General features: G+C 40.9%; 1 protein-coding gene across 1 annotated transcript; it reads left to right on the top strand.

Moving 5' to 3' along the window:
• The first annotated feature begins 46 nt into the window (after positions 1 to 46).
• Positions 47 to 25107, top strand: LOC106027932 (endogenous retrovirus group K member 24 Gag polyprotein-like). The gene is made up of 4 exons (XM_063245561.1): positions 47 to 170; positions 19783 to 21002; positions 21150 to 21330; positions 24953 to 25107. Exons 1-4 carry the CDS (start codon positions 47 to 49, stop codon positions 25105 to 25107), a joined length of 1680 nt encoding a protein of 559 aa, XP_063101631.1.
• Positions 25108 to 25648: the final 541 nt, after the last annotated feature.

Raw genomic sequence — 25648 nt, forward strand, 5'->3', positions numbered from 1 at the left:
TGCTTATTGCAGCGGTGCCAGATTGAAGACCGCGGAGGTTACAGGGATGATACACCACAAAGCTCAAGACCTGGTGTCCCCAGGGTTCCTGGAAGTGGCTGACACTGAGGAGATGATCTCTGGAGCTGTGCTTAGACTAAGGGTCATACTTCACCATGCTGGGCTGACAGGTACACACTACCACACCCCGCAACGGCTGTTAAGTTCCTAGTTTGGAGAGACCAAGGGAAAGAAGACCAAGGCAAAGAAGACCAGGCTGCAAGCTCTGTAAACGATTTTTTGCTATTGGTGAAAAAGCCTGTGACTACAGGTTGACCAATAAAGACTGTGGACCTGTTAAAAAAAAAAAGAGTAGAATATATTTATTGAGAGAAACAAAGCTCCTGTGTGAGAGGAAACAGAAGGAGTCCCAAGCGAGTTGCCAAAGATTCTGTCTTTTCCAGAGACTTTTATAGAGCAAAACCATGAGTTGAGCAGGATCCAAAATGGGGAAACCATGGGAACTCACAAGGCAGATGGGCAGGAGGTGGGACAGAACTATAGTCAACCAATAAGATTAATTGTTGTAGGTAAAACTGACCAAATCAAGGACAAATGGAGAAGTGAGTCACATAGCAAGTGGGCATTGTTAAATAGCAGTGACTCTTTCTATAGGGGGTTGAGATGCTAACTCCTGGTTCGCTTAAGTAGATCCATATCTATTTAGAATGTCAATCCCTGATATTTGTACTTTAGGATATGGTTGCATTTGTTTTATCTTTTGTCTTGAGATTTGACCCTCAGCAGAGGTGTCTGTCTTCTCCAAGTTTGCAAGGTATCTGGTCTTTTTCACAGGCTCCTTTGAAGGCCCAGCCCTGTCTGACTGGCTATAATATTTCTAACTCAGCTGCCTGTAACATTATAAGTCTCATTATTTCCACAAATGCTATGTGTGAGATATTTATCCTGTGAGTTAGGTCTTTGATTTCTCTTTCAATGAATGTTTGCAGCTTTAGGGGGGTAAAGGGAGTCACATTCAGGTCTTGGATTAGAGGCCCTGTTTTTTGGTGGTACTGGGGATTGAACTCTTGACCTCATGCTTGCCAGGTAGGTGCTTATGCCACTGAGCTAAATCCCTGGCCCAAGGAGCCCATTTTGTTTAATTTTATTTAATTTTTTTATTTAAAGAAAAGAACAAAACAGAAAAATAATGCAGAATTTGAAAATTTAATAGTAAGAAACAACTAGTTGAAAATTACATATCGTCTTCTTACAGATAGTTGTTCAAGTTATAAAATTAAAGCATACAAAGGGGACATTCAACAGCAAGACTACAAACAGTTCTGTTCAACTATCCAACAAAAACTTGGTAGTATGGTTATCAATCCTATGCACTGAAACATACATGCAGTCATATCCATTAGAGCACTTTCTTTTCCTCTCTTTTTTACAATAGCAATTACACCTTTTGGGTTTTATTACTCCTGCAGTTACTTTTTACACTAGAGATACAATGTGATATTTATCAATATGATTCTTGTTTATTTCACTAATGAGGATATCCTCAGGTTGTCTCCATTTGCCTATGAAGGCCTCAAGATCATCTGTTTTATAGCTGAGTAATATTCCATTATATAAAAATACCACATCTTTTTCATCCACTCTGCGGTTGATGGGCATCTTGGTTGTTTCCAAGATTTAGCTATTACAACTTTTGCTGTTATGAATATGGGTGCCCATATAGGGCTGTGATATGACCTTTTCAGTTTTTCTGGGAAAATACCCAGAAGGGGAATAGCTGGGTTGAATGAATCTTCCAATCATAGTCTTCTGAGAATACTCCGTACTGATTTCCATAGTGGTTGCACCAGTCTAAACTCCCACAAACAGTGGAACAGTGTTCCTTTTTCCCCCCAGCCTCACCAACATTTGTTATCAGTTGATTTGTTGATGGCAGCCATTCTTTCTTGAGTGAGATGAAACCTCAGTGTTGTTTTAGTTTGCATTTCTCAAATGACCAGTGATGGTGAACATTTCTTTATGTATTTATTTGCCATTTGTATATATTCATCTGAGAACAGTGTGGTCATCTCAGATGCCCATTTTTGGAGAGGGTCTTTGAATTTGGGGGCTCGATGTTTTTCAATTCTTTATATGTTCTGAATGTAAGTCCTTTGTCTGAGGGGTTGTTGGCTATAACTCTTTCCCATTCTGTGGGTTTTCTTTTCATTCTGTTGGTGATTTCTTTTGAAGTGCAGAAACTTTTTGATGATATGAGATCCCATTTGTTGATTCTTTGCAGATTTTCCTGTGCAGTTTTTGTTTTGCTCATGAATTCTTTGCCTACCCCTGTGTCTCCAAGGCTTCTACCTACATTGTCTTCCAGCAGATTTAGTGTTTCTGTTTTAATATTTAGGTCTTCGATGCATTTAGAGTTTAGGTTTGTGCATGGTGATTGGCATGGATCTAATTTAAATCTTTGGTGTGTGGAGAGCCAATTTTTCCAACACCATTTATTAAAGATCTATCCTTTCAGTGAACATGTTTAGCTTCACTGTCAAATATCAAGGGGCTGAGTGTCTCTGTAGTTGTGCTTGCATCTTCTATCTGTTCCATTGATCCTCAGGTTTATTTCTTTGCCAGTATCATGGCTGATTTTATCACTATGTCTTTGTAGTATAGTTTCAAGTCAGGAATTGAGATGCCTCCTGCCTTGCCTTTGTTGCCCAGAATTGCATTTGCTAAACTAGGTTTCTTCTGTTTGCAAATGAGTTTTAGGAGTGTTTTCTCTAGACCTCTGAGGTATGTTAATGGTATTTTTGTTGGGATTGCATTAAATCTGTATAACAGTTTTGGGAATATGATCATATTTTCAGTGTTGGTTCTTCCTATCCAAGAGCAAGGAATATCCTTCCATTATCTAATATCCTTTTCAATCTCCTTTTTTAGCATAGCATCATTTTCAGCATATTGGTCTTTTACATTCCTGGTTAGGTTGATTCCAAGTATTTCATTTTTTTCGATGCTATTTTGAAGGGCAATATTTCCATAATTTCTCTCTCAGTGACTTTTTTGTTAGTGTACAGAAATGCTATTGATTTTTGAGCACTGACTTTATATCCAGCTACACTGCTGAATGTGTTTATTACCTATAGTAGTCTTTTAATGGAGTGTTTTGGGTCTCCTATATAAAGTATCATGTCATCTGCAAATAGTGATAATTTAACTTATTCCTTTCCTATCTTTATTCCTTTTATTTCTCTCTCTTGTGTGATTGCTCTCACTAGTGTTTCCAGAACTATGTTGAATAGGAGTGGTGATAGAGGGAATCCTTGTCTCGTTCGTTATTTAAAAGTGAAAATTTTCAGTTTTTGTTCATTTAGTATAATGACATATACTTGGTTTGTCATAGAGGGCCTTTATAAGAGTGAGGTAGACACCATGTATTCTGAGTTTCTGATGGGCTTTTATCATGAACAAGCATTGGTCTTTATTGAAAGCTTTTTCTGCATCTATTGAGATGACCATGTGGTTTCATTTTTGGCTCTGTTGATGTGGTGTATAACATTTATTGATTTGCATATGTTAAACCATCCCTGCATTCCTGGGATGAATCCCACTTGGTAATGATGTATAATCTTCTTGATGATTTTCTGCATTTTTTTGCCAGTATTTTATTGAGAATCTTTACATCAGTGTTCATTAGTGAGACTGGCCCATAGTTCTCCTTTGGGTTGGGTCTTTCTCTGGTTGTGGTATTAGAGTAATACTTGCCTCCAGGAATGATTTAGGGAGGATTGCTTTCTTTCCAATTTCATTGAAGAGTTTAAGGAGTATTCGCATCAAATATTCTCTAAATTTCTTGTATAATTCAGCCGTGAATCCATCAGGACTTGAGCTTTTCTTTGTTGGTAAGTTTTTAATTATGTTTTCAAGTTCAATAGCTGATATTGGGTTATTTAAAATTGCTGTATCTTCTTGGTTGCACTTCGGTAGTTCATATTTTTCTAGAAATCTGTCCATTTGCTCTTTTTTTTCCACTCTATGTGAGTAGAGATTTTCAAAGTAAGTGTTTATGATTTTTTGTACTTCCGTGGAAAGTAGTGTAATTTCCCCCTTTTCAGTCCTTATTGCGTGAATTTAGGGTTTTTTTTTTTTTCGTGATATGGTTAGCTAGAGGTTTGTCAATTTTTTTGTTCTCTCAAAAAACCAACTTTCTGATTCATTAATTCTTTGTATTTTTTTTTAGTTTCAATTGCATTGATTTCTGATCTAATCTTTATAATTTCCTCTCCTCTACGAGCTCTGGGTTTCATTTGGTCTTCTTTTTCTAGAAGCTTGAGATGAAGCATTAGGTTGTTGATTTGTGCTCATTCAGTTTTCTTAATATGACAGTTTATTGCTACATATTTCCTTCTTAAGTCTGCTTTCATTGCATCCCACAGATTGCAATATGTTGTTTCTGCATGTTCATTGGATTGTAGGTATTGCTGTATTTTTTTTTAATTTCATCTGTAGCCCACTGGTTGTTTAAAAGGTTGTTATTTAATTGCCATATGTTTATGCAGATTTTGCAATTTCTTTTGCCATTAATTTCCAATTTTAATGCACTATGCTCTCACATTTTGCATGGGATAATTTCAATACTTTTGCAGTTACTTAAGAATGTCTATGGGATAATATATGCTCTATTTTGGAGAATGTCTCATGCACAGCTGAGAAGAATGTGTATTCTGATGTGGTTGGGTAGAACACTGTAAACATCTACCATGTCCAATTGCTCTCAGGTATGACTCAGTTCTATTGTTTCTTTGCTGACTTTTTGTCTAGTTGATCTATTTCTTTGAGACAATGGGCTGTTAAGGTCCCCTGTTATAATTGTGTTCTTGTGTATTTGGTTTTTATTTCTATTAGTATCTGTCTTATATAGTTGGGTGCTCCTGCATTTGGTGCATATATATTTGTAATTATTAGTTCTTCCTCTTGAATTTTTCTACTAACAAGTATTGAGTGACTTTCTTTGTCTCTTTTAATCATTTTAGGTTTGGAGTTCACATTGTCTGCAAATGGAATACTTACCCCTGCTTTCTTCTGGATTCCTGCTGCATGGATTACTGTTTTCCATCCTTGGACTTTTAATCTATGAATTTCCTTTTGGGTCAGATGTGTTTTTTCTATACTGCATACTGTGGGATCTTGTTTCTTGATCCATTTTGTCAACCTATTTCTTTTGATAGGTGAATTGCGGCCATTTACATTTATGGATATAACTGATATGTACTCACTCAACGTTGCCATATTATATTCCAGTTGTTTACTTTCTGATTTTCCTCATTTTTTATTTTCTTTTCCTACCTGCTGGTTTCTTTCTGTTTTTGTCCTGGGAATTTGGTCATTTTTATCTCTGTGCAGTATGTCTTTCAATACTCTTTCTAGGGTTGGTTTGGTGGACATTAATTTCTTCAGTTGTTCTTTGTCATGGAAGTATTTTGTTTCTCCATTAAATTTGAAAGAAAATTTGCTGATGTATCAATCTGGGTTGAAAGTTGTTTCCTTTCAGGGCTTGAAATACCTCACTCCAAGCTCATCTTGACATGAGGGTTTATGCTGAAAAGTCTTTGTGATTCTAATGGGTTTTCCTTGATAAGTGAATTGTGTCTTTTCTCTAGAAGCTGTTAGTATCCTATTTTTATGGTGCCTTTCCGAGATCTTAATTATATGTCAGGATGTAGATTTGTGTTGGTTGTGATTATTGGCATTTTATATGCCTCACTTATCTGTATGTCAGATTTTTCCCCATGTTTGGGACATTTTCTGTTATTGCTACTGTGAATATTTTAGTTATGTCATTTACATTGACTTCTGCATCTTTACTGATGCATATTAATCTTACATTGTTGCACTTGGCATCATCTTGAAGCTGTTGGATTGTCATTTCTTGGTGATTTTGTATTTTTAAAAGTTTTATCCTTTCATGATCGCTAATTGCAATCCTGTCCTCAAGGTCTGAAATCCTATTCTCAGCTTCATTTAAATGATTCTGACCCTTCATTTAAATGATTCTGACCACTCTGAGTAGAATTTTTTGTTTCTTGGATGTCTCTTTGACTTTGTTTCATGAATTCTGCTAGTTTTCTATATTGTTCGTTCAAGATTTTTTTCAGTTTTCCATGCTTTTGTACTTCTTTCTCTATTTCTTCTTTTTTAAAATTATTTTTTATTTAAAGAAAAAAATAAAACAGTATAAGGGTACAAGTATTACAGAATTGCAAAAAAAATGGTAAGAAATCACTAGTTAATAGATTACATACTGTCATCTTAGAAATAGTTGTTCAGATTACAGGATTAAAGCATACAAAGTGAACATTCAAACAGTTAGACTGCAAACAGTTGTGTTCAGTGACCCAACAAAAATTCAGTAATATGGTCATCTATCTTAGCACACCTAAAAACATTTGCAGTTGTATCCTTTAGAGCACTTTTTTTTCCTTTCTTTTTTACAACAAAATTTACGCATATTGGGTTTTATTACTCCCACAGTTCTTATTACTTTTTTTGGAAGAGAATAAAACAAAAAATGGCAAAATAAAGCAGTTATTCAAAGCAAAGGATAGACATAGCACATGATGTAAAAACAGAATACAAGGTTATCGACAATGGTTACCATAATGCCTCTTCCTTGAAAAGAATTGCCTATATCATTAGGTATAATAAAATTGAACAAAACCATACAGAACAAGACCAATAAACCCTAAACATTGGAAACATTGCAGGACTTCAAAAGAAGATAATAGTCAAACCAGAATGGGCATCATAGTGAATCTTATTGTCTTCAAAATAGTCGCCTATACCCTCAAACTTGATACTATCAAACAGAACAGAACAGAGTCTATTCAGTCAAAACAAGATAGTGGGAGTAATACAGGGCTTCAAATCAAGTTAATAGGAAATCAAAAAAGTTACTATAATATATCCTGCTATTTTTTAAATTTTCCCCTTAATTAAAAAGATAATAAAAATAAATAAATGGTTCTGAATACCCTGTAATACTTTCATCCACTTCAATGGTTTTGTACTGTCTTGATATGTTTGATGCTATAGTAAATGAAGTTATATTCAAATATTTCAAGGAAAGAGGCACTATGGTAACTACTATTAAGTTGAGTTATCTTGTGGTGAAGCACTAGGTTGCTGAAATTGTCATGCTTTGACCTGTATTGTTATGTCTTCTTTTATCTCAATCTCCCCCTTACTCTACTTCTTCTTTAGCTGTGTTCAGCAACTCCTTTACTAAGGTTGTTATTTCTATCTTTACATGGGAGATTATTTCTAATTTGATTTCCTCTGTAGCCTCATGGAATTGTTTTTTTATTTCATTCCCTGTCTTTTCAGAGACTTTCAGTGCATTATTTTTGAGGTCCTGTATTTCAGTGTCTCCTGTACTTGCTCCTGGTGGACTAGATATTTGAGATTGCATTTTGCTTTTTCATTTTCCCATTTTCACCTTTCAAATTAATATTTGGTCCTTCTATTCCACTTGTGGCAACTATTGGTAGTGTGTCTTGGGTCCTAGTATAAGGTTGAAACATCAACCCAATTGTCGTGTCCCTCAATGAACAGATTGGCTTTCCACTACAGGGCCTGTGGGGTGAGTCCTATGTTCTTCCTGGGCTGACAAGCCTAGGAGTATTGATGTAGGTCAACTTTTAGTTCCTGCTATTACTTTATCTTTAGGTTACTCCAGGTCACCAAATTTCCCTGTCTATAGTGTTTATGTTTGCTGAAGCCCTATTGTGTCACTGTTGTGTGCCTGTGTGTCTCATAAGCCCTTTTAATTTTCTCTAAGTTGGCAGAGTCATTATTGGCACACTCCTCACCCTGCCTGATGTTTTCTGTGTGCAGGAAGGGGTCACCCAAACACTTGCCAGTCTCATCAAAGTCTTACAGTTAGTTGGAGGGAGCTCTACTTCTAGCCCTATTTACCCACTGTGCATCTCTATTTTAGGGGCATACTCACCACACTGACTGCAGCCTGCTGAGATCTTCTGTTTGGTTGAAGCTGTTACTGAATCTCCCTTCAAGCTAGTGCACTTAACCCGCTGTATTCCAGAGTTCTGGTAGAAAGGGTGGGAGATCAACAGCAGTATTAGGTTCAGGAGGTAGGGAGTGTCCCCAAGGAGCCAGCAGATGCCCTAGGTCCGGACATCCACTGGGCGCAGTCCAAGGTCCCAATGCAGCATGGCATTCCTTATGCTGACTGGATGTGCACAGGAAGCAGGCGGCTGTGTGGTCAAGGACCTAGGGCAGCACACGTTCCCCAGGGCTGGTGGGACTCCCACAAGAAACTCACAGAGGCCTGGGTCAAGGTCCCAGGTTGGTGTGGTGTTCCTCAGTGGCAGCTAGAGGCACCCCTATTCCCAGGTTTTGAGTGATGTTTCAAAGCTTCCTCAGTGCACTGGGCATCACCTGGCCCACTTTTGGCTCCCAGAGAAGACTGCTGGAAACTGTTTGCCAACTTGGAGCTCACTGGGAGTGGGCCTGTTGGGCCTGCAGGGACACTATGTATCCTTTTGTGATTTCAGACACAGGGCATGTTCTTACTGCTTGAGAACAAAGTTCTAGTGCTTCCCCAGTCACTGGAATCAAACCTGTGCAGTCACAGCCTGGGACTGGATTCCAGGCCCTGCCTGCTGCTTGGAAGTGCCTGGGCCTGGCCTGGTTAGGTCCACAGGTACCTCCAGTGGGTCTTATTGTGATTTCAGATGCAGGGCATGCTCATATCACCCAGGAGCAGAGTTCCAAGTTTTCCCAGTGCACTGAAATTCAACCCGTGCTGTCAGGGCCTGGGTAAGGGGCCCATATTTAAAGTGATATTTTTGCAGTTAAATACCCTCATTCATGCCAAATTTGGATGTTTGAGTATAGAGTATTATTTGCATCTTTGGAGTCTGTGTAAATGTTGATGGCTTTATCCTTTGTGAGAGTGAGAACTCTAGTGAATGTGGTAAGTTCTGTCTGCTGTGAAGTTGTCCCTGTAGAGAAGGCTGCTGCCTTCAATTACTTCTCAGTAAAGATAGGAGGATTTGCTATCATGATAGTTTTAAATGACAGTGTATCTTGCCTGGAAAGGAGTAGACTTTGAAGTGCTTCCATCAATAAACCATCAGGGGATTCTGGGATATGTTCCAGTGTTATGTGTTGGAAGCAGGTGAGAGTAAATTCAAGGAGCTCAGTGCACTCATGTTGGAGGTGGAGTCTAGACAGTCAAGTATTGGGAGGAGGTTGGCAGGTTTTAGGACAGATGAGCAGCAGAAGGTAACTGAGGGTTGAGAGAACTGTTAAAACATGATGACTGAGAAGGTGGGAGATGTATGAAGAATGTACTTGTAGGGATTGGTGGAAAGTAATTTTTGGGGTCTCAGGGATAAGAAGTGCAGCTGATGCTAAAATCTACTAACAGACAAACCTTTATTAAAAATTTTGAGCTGTTTGCATAAATAGGCAACAGGCTGGAGGGAGTCTCCAACTGGCTGTGCAAGTAGCCTTAATGTGTGTCACATTTTGCTGGTTTGTTCAAGCAATTTTGCCAAATATCAGTAGCATTTTTGATTTTCTGGATATAGCATTGAATCTGTTTTATGCATTCTAATTCTTTCCTGTATTGTTTATTCAAGATTTCCATCATTTTCCAATGCTCCTCTAGTTTTTAAGTATGTCTTCTTTAGATGTGTTCATCATTTCTTTCATTTCATTTATCATTTCTCATTTTACCTGGGAGATTATTTCTTATCTGATGCACTTTACAGCTTCATGGAATTGTTTCTTTACTTGGGTTCCCTATCATTTCAGAATTTTCAGGTATGTGTCTGATACTTTCTTTTATATCCATGTCTTCTAGAGTTTTCTGTGATGGGCTGGAGGTTTGAGATTGCTCTTTTGTTGGTTGTTTTTGGTGCTGGGGATCAAAATCAGGACTTGTTGGATAGGCACTTATGCTGTGGAACTGAATCCCTGGCCTCAGAGACTGCTTTTTGCTCCTTCATTTTTTTCATTGTTCTGTAGACCTCTTGGGCAGCCAAATGCAAAGTCCCAGTTGCCTCCTGAGTTGGTTTTGACTGTATGTAGTGGAGGGAATCTCTCCAGCTGAGTGAGAATCATCAGGTGAATCTTTTCAAGGCTGAGCTATGTACCAAGGATCCCAGGCTAGGTGGAATTCACTGAGTGCATCTTTACCAGGTCCTGTGAAGCATATGAATACTCCTTGTCTGATTGAGGTCATGGTTTGGGACTTTAGCAGACCCCATGTGGACACCAAGGCTCCTCAGCTGGGCAGACCTTTACCAAGCCTGATGCAGTGCTCCAATGCTCCACAGCTGGTTATGGTCAAGGGATGGGTCCCTGCCAGCCCCAGTGTGGTGCTCTGAAACTCTCTATCTGGTTGGGCGTCACAGGGCAAGCATTTAGCAAGCTTCTGTGTTGCATAAAGGCTCCCTGGCTGGGCAGAAGCTGATAGATAGCACACTGATGCTCCCTGGCTTGTTTGGGTCACAGGGCCAGTCCCTACTAATTAGTGAGGCACTCTGATATTCCCTGGCTCGTTGGGTTCATGGAACATTATTTTACGAGGCCCCCACACAGCCACCGAGGCTCCCCTGTTGAGTGTAGTTCATCGACAAACCTTTACCAGGCCCAGAACAGCATGCCAAAGCTTACTAGCTAGGTAGAGTTCATTGGCCAGACTTTTACCAGGCTTGGTGTGGCACTGCAATGCTCCCAATCTTGGGGCATTCATTTAGCTTAAAATGTCGCAAGCTTTTCCTTTATGGCAGAGTAGTACTGCATTGCATTAAAGAAAAACACATCTTCTTTATCCATTCATCTGTTGATGGACATTTGGGCTGTTTACAAGATTTAACTATTACAAATTGTGCCACTATAAGCATGGGTATGCATATAGCACAGTGTTACAATGCTTTTAATTCTTATGGGAAGATACCAGGAAGGAGAATACCTGGATTGAATAGAACCTCTAATATTGAATTTTAGCACTCTTTACACTGTTTTCTACAGTGCTTGCACCAGTCTATATTCCCACCAACAGTGGAGTTTTTCACCACAGCCCTGCTAGCATTAGTTATTCATCAATTCATTGATAGCTGTCATTCTTTCTGGAAGGAGATAAATTCTTATCACTGTTTAATTTACATCTTGAATCATCAGTGATACTGAACATTTTTTCTACATATTTATTTTCCTTTTATACTTGTTTATCTGCAGTATGCATTTCATATACCCATTTTTCAATCAAGTGTTTAAATTTGGGAAGTCTGATTTTTCTCTTTTGATATTCTATGTGTTCTAGATGTTAGTCCTTTGTCTGAGGAAATAATGGCAAAATGTTTTCCACATTGGGTTGTCTCTTCACTCTGTTGATGGTTACTTTTGCTGTGCTAAACCTTCTTAGTAAGATGAGATCCCAGGTATTTTGTGTCACCAGGGTTTTATTCAAGAAGTCTTTGCCTACACCAATGTCTTCAAGATTTATTCTCTCTTTCAGCTGATTTAGTTTTTCTGTTTTGATAATTAGATCTTTGATCCATTTTGATTTTAGTTTGCTGTATAGTGAAAAATATGGGTCTAGTTTTAATCATTGGTGTGTGGAAAACCAGTTTTTATAGCACCATTTAATAGAGAGGCTATCTTTCTCATAACAAAAGTCTTTGGCTCACTTGCCAAAAGTAAGGTGGCTGAGTTTGTTTGGAGTTGTTTCTGTATCTTCTGTTATGTTTCATTGATCTGTTGCTGGTTTTTTATTTTCATTTTTTGCCAGTACCATGCTGTTTTATCATAATAGCTTTATAGTGAAATATTGAGTCAGGGATTGTGATGCACCCTGCCTTGCCTTTGTTGCCTAGAATTGCTTTTGTTATTTTAGGTCTCTTCTGGTTCCAAATAAATTTTAGGATTGTTTTCTCAAATTATATGAGATATGCCATTGGTACTTTTATTGGATTATATTACATCTATATAGAAATTCTGAAAGTGTGGCCATTTTCATTATATTGGTTCTTCCTACCCAAGAGCAAATGACATCTTTCCATTTTCTGAAATCCTCTTCAGTCTTCTTTTTCAGAAAACTGTCATTTTCAATATAAAAGAGTTTTACTTCTTTTATTTGTTTGATATTTGTTTTCCTTCTTTTATTTGTTTGATACCTAGGTATTTATTTCTAGTATGGTTTTGTTTGGATAATATGAAAGGTGTTGTTTCCCTAATTTCTTTTTCACTGAGTTTACTATTTGTGAAAGGCTATTGGTTTTTGAATGTTGTCCTTGCATCCAGTTATGCTACTGAATTTGGTTATTAAATCTAGAAGTTTTTGTTGAAGTCTTTGGGGTCTTCTATCTGCAAATAATGATAATTTCTTCTTTTCTTATCCTTATTCCTTTCATTTATTCTTCTTTTCTAATTTCTCTGACTAATATTTCCAGAATCGTATTGAATAAGACTGAAAAAAGTGGACATCCTTGTCTTGCTTTTGATTTTAGAGTGGAAACTTTCATTTTTTGACCATTTAGTATGATGGTTGGCTGTTGGTTGGTCAAAGATGGCTTTCACTAGATTGTGATAAAGACCATCTATCTCCAACTTCTGTAGAATTTTTATCATAAATGATTGTTGGACTTTGTTCAGTGATTTTTCTGCATCTATTAAGATGATCATATGGCTTTTGTCCTTTATTCTGTTAATATAGCATATTACGTTTATTGATTGATATATGTTGAACCATGTTTGCATCCCTGGGATGACTCCTACTTGATCATAGTGTATAAGCTTCTTGATGATTTGCTGCATTCTGTTTGCCATTGAATTGGTGAGGATTTTTACATCTATGTTCATTAAGGAGATTGGCCTATAGTTTATTGTTTTGTTTAGATCTTTCTCTGGTTTTAGAATCAGGATAATGCTTGCTTCCAAGAATGAATTTGGAAATATTGTTTCGCTTTTAATTTCATTAAAGAGTTTGAGAATTCATGACATAAGGTCACTCTAAATTTCATTTAGCATTCAGCAGTGTATCTATGTGGGTCTGAGCTTTTCTTTGTTTGTAGGTTTTTAATTACAACTTTAATTTCCTTGACTGATATTGGGTTATTTAGATTTGTTATACCTTCCTAATTCATCTTTGGCACTTGATATGTATCTGTCTACTTCTTCTATATTTTCCATCTTATTCGAATACAGGTTCTTAAAGTAGGAACTAATGATCTTCAGGATTTCTGGTGGACTCATTCATCCTTTCACTCCTACTTGTATTGATATAAGTCTTTTCTTTCTTTCTTTTGATAAGGCTGGATAAAAATTTGTCAATTTTATTTAATCTTTCAACAAAACAACTCCTCAATTCATTGATTTTTTTATTTTCTTAGTCTCCATTGTGTTAATTTCTTCTCTGATTGTTATAATTTTCTCCTTTGTATGAGCTTCAGGCTTGATTTGGTCTTTTTATTTTTGAAGTTCAAAGTTCAAAATTATGCTATTTATTTGAACTTGTTGTGTTTTTCTGACACATTAACATAAAGTCACATTACTGGCATGATTTTGTTTTTTATACTCTAAACAATGTTTCATCCTAAATTTGCATTGGTAAAAGAGTAAGAAATACACATGTCAAAAAGACTATTCCTCCAATTAATCTGAGTCTGAATTTCCTGAAACTTACCCCTTCTCCCTCATCACAGGACTTAGTCAATTTAGAAAGCTTTACCCCAGGCATTGTTCATTGTACTTAAATTTAGACATAGTTGGTTAGACATTTACACATCTTATCTTGGTTCTATTATTCAAGGCCTCTAGTGTAGAAAAAATAAATCAATTTAAGAATAATATTAGTTCTCCAAGAAAAACATAATAGGAAGCCTTCTGTAGAAAAATTTCTCCATTTTTCTAGTTATGAAATTAAGGAGGCAGGAGACAAAAGTCAGTTTCCATCCAACAGATATTTTAACATATATTTGAAATGGAATGAACTTAAAATGAACCAGTGGGCACCCAATGCAGGCAAAGAGAAACAGGAAGAGACCCACTTCTGTCTGCTGGGCACCACTGCTGAAAAGCCCTTTCCTCCACATGCCCAGTGCAAGCCAAAGGAGCCAGACAGATCCTCTCTGCCCACAGTTTGCTGCCACCAAAAGACCATGTCCTACAGGTGGCCAGTGTGGGCAGAGAGAACCAGCAGATCCACCTTCACCTTCAGGGAGCTGCCACCATAAGGCTCATTCCTGTAGGCAGCCAGCAGGAGCAGAGATACACAGCCAGGTAAGCCCTTTGCATCTGTAGGCTGCCATTTGAGACCCTTGCTCAGACAGCCATCATCCACTAGCAGAATCAGACAAACACACCCTATGTATCTGCCACCCTCACAGGAGTCCCAGTGTAAACACACAGGCTGAGAGAAGCAGCCCCACGTACATGCACCCCTGATCATCAGTGAAGTCCAAGTGTAGATACATAGCTTTGGGGAAGCCCGCTCCACATCCTATACCTCTGTGTAAATCTGGAATTAGACAAATCCAGGTACCTGTTCCATCCCCCTACACTGCTTTGGGGTAGCCAACGTGGGAAGTGCCTGAGTCCCCACAACCAGCTTGTTGGGAGGAACTGAGGAGAATGTCAAAGGAGCAAAAGGCAAACTCAGACTTCTAACCCACACACAATAAGTTTGGGAGATACAGTCATGGAAGAAAATGAAAATCACACACCTGAAATCTCTGAAAGGATAGCAACTGAAGTAAGGAAACAATTTTATGAGATTGTAAAAGCCGTCAAATCATAAATAATGTCTCAGGTAAAAGAAGAAATTACAAACATACTGAAAGAATTGTTCAGCAGGTCTAAAGAAGACATAGATAATAAAGAGGAGAATAGGAAAATGATGGAAACCTTGAATGAATACAGAAAGGGATTACAATGCACGAAACAGATTCAATGATAGATGCAGGAAATTACAAATTCAACTGAAAGCTGGCAAAACTGATTGAAAGAGACTGAAGATAGATTTTCAAACATTGAAGGCAGGATTGCAGCTAGTGATCATGAAAGGAAAGATCTCTTAAAAATAACACAGAATCAGGAAATAATAACTCAACAACTTCAAGATGAGGCAAAGAAGCATAATTTAAGAGTAGGTATCAATGAAGAAGCAGGGGTCAACACAAATGAAATTAAAAGGATATTCACAGAAGTAATACAAGAGAACTTCCCAAACGTGGGAAATGGATCTGGCATGCAGACAAGTGAGGCATATAGGACTCTAATTGGCCATAAATAAAGTAAACTTACACCCAGACATATAATAATCAAGATCTCAGAAATTCAGTACAAGAACAGAATATTAAAAGATGTTGAAGAAAAGAAACAGATCACCTACAGAGGAAAACCAATCATAATCACAGCAGACTGGTCAACACAAACCATCAAGTCAAGAAAAGTTTGGAGTTAAGTGTTTCAAACTCTGAAAGAAAACAACTTCCAACACAGATTGATCTACCCAGCAAAACTATCTATCAAAATTGTTGGAAAAAGAAGATACTTCTATGATAAAGAACAACTGAAAGAATTTATGACTACCAAACCAACCCTACAGAGAGTGCTAAAGAATATCCTAGAGAGAGAGAGAAAGATAACCATGGTCCCAGGAACAGCAGCAGAGGAGGATCTCCAAATGAGACAGGCAACTGAATGAAGGGGAAAAGTGGAGGGCCAACAACAGGAGGATAGCAGAGCAGAGACAATCAAATGTATGCTGGTTGTAATCATTGATGTAGATGGTCTCAGGTCAGCAATAAAAAGAAACACAGGGAGAGCAGATCAAGATCCATTGATATACTGTATATAAGAAACACATTTAGCTGGAAAGGAAATTTATAGATTGAAAATCAAAGGAGAGAACACAATTGTTCCATGTTACAGGAGACCAAAAAAAAAAAAAAAAAAAAAGCAAGAGTAACTTGCTCATATGGTACTTTTGTGCAGTGGAAAGCTACCCAGTATAAAGTAGAATAATCTCAAGGCTCCTGTAGATAAATGGACACAACTGAAGATCATGTTCATGGTTAAAACAGTTCAAACTCATATGTGTGAGCCTTAGTATAAGAAACAGGAGTTAATCCAAAAGAAAAAGGGATTCAAAAGCAAAATAGTTAATGTAAGAGCAAAGGGGAGGAAATACTTGGGAGGGAAAGGTGGAAACTACTGTCAATTACTCATTGTCTTATCTTGAACTTTTGCATTGTTTACACAGTTTTGTTACATTTGGCTTTTTTCTGTCTTGTTTTGTTAGATTTTATGCTGTCAGACAATAAGGGCAGCTATTTTGAATGTAATGGTATCTATTATGTTAATCATGGTTTCCTATATATTGCTTTTGAAGTCTTATAATGCTTTCATTCATTGGATTGATTGGTTTTATTCTGTTTTGTTTGATTTTATTATGTGTGATAGTATGAACAGCTATTTTGAAGAAAGCAAGACATTATAGCAGCCATTGCTGAGTTACTATCATCTTGTTTTGAAGTCCTACCATGTTTTATTCTTCTGTTTTGATTGTTTCTATCCTGTTGTGTTTGATTTGATTATGGGAGATGGTATCAACAAATTATTTGAGCTAGATGAGACATTATAGTAGCCATTGTGCATTTCTTGTTATTTGGTTTTGAAGTCCTGTAATGCTTTCATTCTTTTGAATGATTTTATTCTATTTTGTTATGCTTGATTTGTGTGTGAAGGTATGCTCAAGTATTTCAAAGAAAAGAGACATTATGGTAGCTGCAGTTGATATCTAGTTGTCTTGTTGTGAAGTGCTATGTTGCTTGTATTGTTCTGTTCTGATTTGTTCTGTTCTCTTTTGTTTTATTCTCCTTAAAATAAAAAAAATTAAAAATCATTGTGACATTTCAATACTTGCATATAGCCTTCACTGATCAAAACTTGCTTAGCTTTATCCACTCTTCCCTTCTACCTTCCCAAATTTTATTTTATTTTGTTTTTATTTTAGAGAGAGTAAAACAAAACATAATGAAACAGAACAAAGCAGATCAGAAGAAAACAATGTAAGTGACACAGATTTCAAAGCAAGACAACAGGAGATCAACAGTGGCTATCATAATGTCTCTTGTTTTATCCTAGATAGTTGTCTATATCTTCATACACAATGAATTCATACAACACAAAATAGTACAAAACTGATCAAAACAGAGTAATGAAGGCATTATAGGCCTTCAAAACTAGACAATAGGAAAATCAGCATTGGCTACTGTAATGTCTCTTGTTCTCTTCAAAATAGCTGTCCATATCTTCATCTATGTTGAAATTAAATAACACAAAACAGACTAAAACCACTGTAACAAAGAATACAAGCATCATTGGGTTTCACAGCATGACCATAGGAAATCAGCAATGGATACCATAATGTCACTTTTTCTTCAAAGTAGCTATTCACTTCATCATGCATAATAAAATCAATTCTTGTAAACTGTTTAGGAGAAGTTCTAGGCATGTATAAGCTTTTACATGTACATCTATCCTCTGGGCCAGTGGGTGGGGAGCCACTTCCCCCATTTCAACCATAAACAGAACACCACAATAATAATTATTCAGGTTTAAATTTAAGAGATTATGCAGACTTTTTTTTTCCTTTACCTGACTGGGAATCGAACCCGGGCTGCGGTGGTGAGAGTGCCAAATCCTAACCACTAGACCACCAGGGAGTTATGCAGACTTTTGACAACAGTGAAATAAACCATGGGAAACACCTTGGATTAGTGATGTCTGACTCTATAAATAATGGAAACATAAATTATCTCTTTTTTGTGCTCTGCACTTGAATCTCTTTCTCCTTTCACCACTGAGTCCCTTTTTCCCTTCACACTTATTTTCCTTTCACCCTTATCCCTGTCCCTGTGATCTTCAATAAACATTGCTACTTACTACATACCATGAGGCAAATGGTAGGCAATCTTTTCATTATCATACACAAGAACCCAGACTATTTTTGACCCACTCATTGTAATACTATTGGACAGAGGTACAGCCTGAGTAGACGGGAGATCTGAATAGGGTCAAGTGAGTAGTTACAGTTTAACTGGCACCACAAAATAAAAGAACTTTAAATAAGTTATATTTTTTCCCTGAGACAAATGCCTTCTCTAAACATTCTCAGGCCAAGAACATAAGGGGTTACTACCACCCCTCCTAGGCACAGATGAATGAAACAAAATATATAGATGCTCACACGAAGAGATCAAGTCCAGCTTCATTTCGTTAGGCAAATTAGGGAGAGGTCCATGTTCTGGAAGGGATGGAACAAGCCAAAATATGTCTATTGCCTCATTGAAACCCTTCACACTTTTCTTGCTATAAAATACCCTAACACAGCTGTATATTGAGAGATAGTGATTTGGGTAATAACCCCCAAATCTCCTCAGAGATAGCTTTAAATAAATGCTTTATCCTTTTTAGCAAAAAAAAAAAAAAAGGTCTTCTATGAACTGGTCAATGAGCAAACAAACCTGAGCATGTGAACCTAAGTGACTCTTAAAAATTTTGGAGTAGCCAACCAGATGTTAGGTCCCCGCTTTGGATAGGTATAAATTTCCTGGTGTCCTACTGGTGAAGTAACAGGCAGTTCAGTAAATGTACCATCTGAACCTGTCTAACTGATTGGAACTTGGGGGACATTCTGGAGATTACAGGGACAATTCTTCACCCAGAATTATCTCTTTCAAGCATGCCTTTCTGTTCAGGACATCAACTATTTATAAATGTTTTTGTTGGTAAAGGAAAAGAAAGATTGTTTGAAGAGCTGATGGGCTTTGCCTGATCTCCCACTAGAAACTATTTAGGCATCAACTATTTCCATCATTTATACCTTCTCTTGGATCACTGTTTAACAGCAAAGTTCTGAACAAGAGCCAAGCAGCACCCATATTTGGAGGCAAAAGTCAGCTTTATATTTGCCAGCAGACATGACTACAATGATTCCCTGTTGGGGGCCCTGGCCGGGTGATATGAGGCCTGTAGGAAAGAGTGAAGCCTGAGCTAGATTACCCCTCCCACCGAGTGTGCCAAGATGGCGCTTATATCCTGCTTCCTGCTTAGTAAACAACACACCCTGTAAGACAGTCCGCCCAGCAACAACTGCCGTTAGCCAATCAGCTTGCCTTGCCTACTTTAATATGATTGGACACTGTATCCGTATATATACTGGTGCCACCCTTGGGGAGAGGCAGAATAGGAAGGAGAATAGGAGAGAATAGAGTAAGAGAGAAGAAGCGCAGAGAGAAGCACGCAAGGAGCCGCGGAGGGCGGACCAGAGGAGGCTTCCCTCGGGCGGGATCGGGGATCCCGGAGCAGGCTGTACGGAGAGAGAGAATAAACGGAAAGGTTGTCCGCCAACAACTCTTGTCGTGTGCTTTTCCTGCCGGCCGGGACCGACACCGACAATTGGTGGCCCGTACGGGGAACTGATCACCCCCGAGACGAGGCGGACAACGCTCCAGTACTGCACTGCAGGACAGGTGAGTAGGGGATAAACCTGGGCTCTGGGTGGCGCGCACCTACAGGGCTTTTTAGACTCCCCTCAGGCTCACGTGTACGTGGCAGACTAGCCTCACACGGTGAGAACAAACTTCTCAGTGACAGGCATGGGCAACTTACCCACTAAGAGTTCCAAGTCACTGGTAAGAGCAGTGAAAGACCTGCTCAAGATTTCAGGCATATCAATAAGTTCCAAGACACTTGCAGAATTCCTCCAACAAATAGATGAGGCAGCACCCTGGTTCCTGCCGACGGGACATTTGTCCCTGCCTTGTTGGGAGAAATTGGGTAAAGATTTAGAACGAGCAGAAGCGGAGTGCCGGCTTCCACTTTCGGTTCGGCCGCTCTGGGAGATGATTCATTCCTGCCTCAAAGGGGAGAGGAACGGGGCTAAAGATAGCGCGGACGGGCTCTCTCGGGCCCGCCGAGCTTTTGAGGGGGCCCGCTCGGAGTCCTCCCGGGAGGGGTCCATCGCAGGGAGCGTGCGAGGGCGCTCGCGAGAGCGAGGCAAGAGAGAGGCGCCCCCTGCCTCGGATTCCTCAGACTCAGATACCTCGGAGGGCGAGGACAATGAGGTAAGTGACTCCCCTAATCCCTTCGCAGCTTTACGTAGAGATCTAGTCAAGATGCAGACAGACCTAAAAAAGGGAAAAGAACTCTTGAGCACTCCCCAACGGAAGGTCATAGAGCCTTCCGCGCCACCCTGGGGGGTCCCAAACGCCAGTTCCTATGGTGAGATGGCAGCCTGGGGCCCACCTCCGTTGCCACCCCCATGGAGGGAGTGGCCTGGACCGTTGTCACATGCAGAGCCGCCATCTTATTTGCCTGGCGACCCGCCATCTTGTGCCCTAAAGGCTGGTCGGCCATGTTGTAAAGAGGCGCCATTTTGTGATAGGGAGAGACAGTCATCTCACAAGGAGACACCATCTTGTGAGAGAATACCAAGGTCCCAAGAAAAGTACTTTCGTAGATGGACATTTAAGATGGAACAAATCCCCCATGGGGCAAATGAGTACGAACAATGTGGGTTCTATCCGGTACACCTGGCGCAAGGCCAGGGACCCAATTACTGGGAACCACTGGAGATTAAGCAAATTAAGGAGCTCAAAACTGCGGTTGCCACGTTTGGCCCTACTGCTCCTTACACTATAACAATGTTGGAAAATCTGTCCGCCGGTGGTTTCCTGACACCCAGTGATTGGACCCAGTTGGCTAAAGCCTGCCTGGCCCCCGGGGCTTTTCTGGACTGGCGCGCCTGGTACACTGAGTTTGCTGCCGAGCAGGCCAAGAGAAATGCGGCTAGGGGCCATAGGGGACAAAATGAGGACATGCTTATGGGTAAGGGTCAATATGCCCAAGATCAAACCAGATTCCCTCCAGGTGTATATGAGCAAATACACAACATAGGTATTCGTGCCTGGAAGCAGGTAAACAACACAGGAGCGGCCTCACAATGCCTCTCTAAAATTGTTCAGGGCAACGCAGAACCTTTTGTGGATTTTGTGGCCAGAATGCAAGAGGCAGCCGATAGACTCTTTTCAGATCCGATTGCTGCTGCTCCTCTTGTTAAACAGTTGATCTTTGAGCAGTGTACCATGGACTGCAGGGCAGCCATAGCGCCCCACAAGGGTAAAGACATAGAAGCTTGGATCAAGATTTGCAGAGAAATAGGAGGGCCACTGTCCAATTCAGGCGTGGCTGCCCTTTTAGCTGCCGCTTTACGACAGACAAGGCCTCAGAAGGCTAATGACCCTGGTAAGCCCAGGGGATGCTTCCAGTGTGGGGATCCTAACCACATAAGAAAAAACTGCCCCAAGACTGGACGGGGGGAATTTATACCCAGAAGACAGGAATCAGACAAACAAACGGGGACCTGCGAAAGGTGCGGTAAAGGTTCTCACAAAGCAAAAGATTGCAGATCAGTTTTTGATGCCCAGGGAAACCGTATTAGTGGCAGGGAGATTCCGGAGCCAAAAAACGGCCAGAGGGGGCCCTCCCTACGGATGGGCCCCCACCCCCTAGACAGGACAGCACAAGGTGGCAGCCCCCCACAAGGGCTACTCCTGGGTCAGCAGGCGTGGACCTCTGTGTCGCCTCCAGACTCCTATTAACACCCGATATGGGCGTTCAGGTGGTCGGGACCACCTTCAAAGGACCGCTACCTGAAAAGTCAGTTGGTTTAGTGATTGGACGGTCCTCCACAGCCCTCCGGGGCCTTACCGTGATCCCTGGAGTTATAGACTCAGACTACACAGGAAACATTAAGATTATGGTCCAATCTCATGTAGGGACCATGGTGATTAATGAGGGGGATAAGATAGCACAACTTTTATTGCTCCCCAGTCTCCATGAGAGATTCCAGTCTAGACAACGGGTTAGAGGGGATCAGGGTTTTGGCTCCTCTGGAGAAATTTTTGAAGGACTTCATATGACTCTTGATAAAAGACCCATGCTCTCGCTCAGGGTTAATGGTAAAAAAATAACAGGACTCCTGGATACAGGGGCAGACCGCTCCATTGTCTCCAAGAAAGACTGGCCTTCTAGCTGGTCCACCAATACAGCTGATAACACACTCCAAGGGTTGGGGATGGTGGCTGCCCCCCAGGTTAGTGCCGTGACCCTGCCTTGGTGTGATGAGGAAGGTCACCAAGGACATTTTCAACCTTTTGTTCTACAGCTGCCGATATCCTTGTGGGGAAGAGACATCCTCACTCAGATGGATGTCACTCTTACATCCACCTGTTCTCCCCAAGCTAAAGGCATACTTAGAAATCAGGGATATGTCCCTGGCAAGGGCTTGGGCTCTCCCCTGCAGGGCCGGACATCTCCCGTGTCTGTAGAAAAAAGGAAAGATAGACATGGGCTGGGTTTTTCCTAGGGGCCACTGAGAAAGTTCTCCTGCCCACTCCAATTAAGATCACTTGGAAATCCCAAAATCCGGTTTGGGTACCTCAGTGGCCCCTACCCAGGGAGAAGCTTTTAGCATTAACCGAGATAGTCAAAACCCAGTTTCAGGCAGGGCACATAAAGCCATCAACCTCCCCTTGGAATACCCCTGTTTTTGTTATTAGAAAGAAATCAGGTAAGTGGAGGCTGCTCCATGATCTAAGGGCAGTCAACGCGCAGATGCAACCCCTGGGGGCGATCCAGAGGGGGCTGCCAGCTCTCTCGGCCATCCCTCAGTCCTGGCCAGTTTATGTTATAGATCTTAGAGACTGTTTCTTCTCAATCCCCCTGCATCCAGAGGACACCCATAGATTCGCCTTTACCCTACCCACCATTAACCAAGAAAGTCCTGATCAGAGGTACGAGTGGGTCACATTACCCCAGGGTATGGCCAACAGTCCCACCATGTGTCAGATTTACCTTGATTCTCTACTGGCCCCCCTACGCGAGGCCTTCCCCAGAGTTAGGTGTATTCATTACATGGATGATCTGCTGATCAGTGCAAAAGATGTAAATAGGTTAGAGGACATGCTAGGCCAACTGGTCAAGGCCCTGAGAAAGGCCAATTTACATATTGCCCCTGACAAGATTCAGGGAGGAGACATAGTAACCTACTTGGGTACCAAAGTCTCCCCTACATCGATTTCTCCACAGAAGGTAACCATCAGAACAGATAATCTTACAACCCTAAATGACATGCAAAAGTTATTGGGAGATATAAATTGGATCAGACCTTACTTACACATCCCTAATTCGGACTTAAAGCCCCTGTTTGATCTCCTGAGAGGAGATCCGGATATTGCCTCCCCTAGAGAGTTCACCCCAGAAGCCAGAGTTGCTCTAAAAAAGATAGAAGAGGCCCTAAGCAAAGCTACATTACAGAGAATTGACCCAGAACAGCCTTTTGAGGTCTGCTTGTTGCAGACCAGTTCTCAGCCCACGGCAGTGATTTGGCAGAAAGGACCACTTCTGTGGGTGCACCCTAAGGTTTCACCTGCCAAGATTATTGAACACTACCCGGAAACAGTTGCTTCCCTGGCTCTGGAGGCACATGGTAGAGCCATCCAGCATTTTGGCTCCACGCCTCACGCTATTCGGGTGCCTTATACCGCTTCTCAAATAAAAATCCTGACTGCTTGCATAGACACTTGGGCCATCCTGAGATGTGTTTTTCTTGGGGAGATAGACAATCAGTTCCCCAAGGACCCTATACTACAGTTTGTTACTCAACATCCGGTGATATTTCCAAAAATCACCGCCCCTGCACCCCTTACTCCTGCAACAACGGTCTATACTGATGGGTCAAAAACCGGGATAGGGGCCTATGTGGTCTCAGGTATGCCTCCGATCAGCATACAATTTGAACCAGATCAACCACAAGTGGTAGAGTTACAAATTGTACAAACCGTCCTCGAGAAGTTCCCAGGAGCCCTTAATATTGTTTCTGATTCAAAATATGTGATCAATGCCATACAGGTCCTTGAGACTGCAGGCCCAATTAAGCCAACCTCCAAAGTGACTAATTTGTTTCTGTCTATCCAGACATTGCTCATAAATAGACACAACAAAATATACATCACTCACATAAGAGCACATACACGCCTACCAGGGCCCATGGTACAAGGCAATGCGGCTGCTGACGCGGCCACTCGCCCGTTGTGGATTTTCAATATGTTATCTCCAATAGAGCAAGCCCGTCAGTTCCATGACAAATTCCATGTCAACGCCAGGACGCTAGCCAAACAGTACCACATCTCCAGGGCTGACGCGCGGGACATCGTGCGACTGTGCGGCTCATGCACCACATACACGCCTGCTGTATCAACGGGGGTTAACCCCAGGGGGTTGATCCCTGGCGATACTTGGCAAATGGATGTCACACACATGACAGAATTTGGATCTCTTAAATATGTCCATGTCTCCACGGACACCTGTTCTCATATTATATTCGCGACTGCGGAGACAGGCGAAAAGGTGTCTAATGTGATAAACCATTGCTTGGCGGCCTGGGCCGCATGGGACAAACCAAAAATATTAAAAACTGATAATGGACCAGCCTATATAGGCAAAGCCTTTAATGAGTTCTGCAAAAAAATGGGGGTTCAATTAAAACATGGTATTCCATACAATCCCCAAGGTCAAGGAATCATTGAAAGGGCTCATAGAAGCCTTAAAGAAATTCTACAAAAACAAAAAGGGGGAGTAAGCCAGGGCCTGCCCCCAAAGGCACGGCTCTCCATGGCACTATTCACATACAATTTTTTGAACCTGAACAACAACAACCACTCCCCGGCTATGGAACATTGTAATCCATCTCCTAGCAATAGGGGATGGGTGAAATGGAAAGATGTCCTGACGGGACAATGGATGGGCCCGGATCCAGTAGTCAGCTGGAACCGAGGTGCGGTTTGTGTTTTCCCACAGGAACCAGGAAGAGAACCATTGTGGGTTCCAGAACGGCTGACGCGCGTAGCGAATCCAACGGAGCGCAATGCAGGGGACACTCCAAAACTCAACGGCAACGAACAGCCCGGTCAAGATCGGTCCGACCAGGATACTGCTGCTCGACCGAGCGATACCGTATGACTTCTGGAGCACAATAATGATTATGCTCTCTATAGTAATTGGTTCTCTTTTAGGGTACGGCGCAGCCAGAATGGCTAGGCCACGCCGCCTCCCGGCAACCCCTTTCCTCCTGGCTCTGATGCTCACCACCACCACTGAAATAGGAGCAGACCTGGTATGGGCGGCAATACACCATCCGCCAGCGCTGGCCATGATTTCTACTACAGCCCCCTCTCTCCCAAAGCTGTACGCAAAAAGCTGCTCCGCCAGATTGCCCTGCATACCAGATATACCGCTAACCATCAAACCCATACGTTTTGACCTCCCCATCACTAATGATGTGGTCATCTTTTCCACTGTTAGCTACCCCTCATGTCATCTGGGATCATGCATAGGCTTCCTGCCCTTTTTTATAAAATGGCACGACACCTCCCTGACGGTAAAGTTGTCCGCCCCATTTCTGTATCCGCCTGAATGTTCGGGTAAACACGCTAGCCAACTAGCCTGTAGACCCCGAGCAGCCATGCACACCCGTCCCGATTTTCCCACATGCCTGTACCGT

This window comes from Cavia porcellus, unplaced genomic scaffold (assembly GCF_034190915.1).
Source record: "Cavia porcellus strain 051 isolate PalLab524CR breed Dunkin Hartley unplaced genomic scaffold, mCavPor4.1 scaffold_3, whole genome shotgun sequence".
Lineage (NCBI taxonomy): Eukaryota > Metazoa > Chordata > Mammalia > Rodentia > Caviidae > Cavia > Cavia porcellus.

Coding starts and splice junctions, on each gene's coding strand:
- LOC106027932 (XM_063245561.1), top strand. CDS start 47: ATGATACACCACAAAGCTCAAGACCTGGTGTCCCCAGGGTTCCTGGAA. Junction 171..19,782: donor TCACCATGCTGGGCTGACAG/GTACACACTACC, acceptor AGACACTTGCAG/AATTCCTCCAACAAATAGAT. Junction 21,331..24,952: donor TCAGAAGGCTAATGACCCTG/GTAAGCCCAGGG, acceptor CACAGGAACCAG/GAAGAGAACCATTGTGGGTT.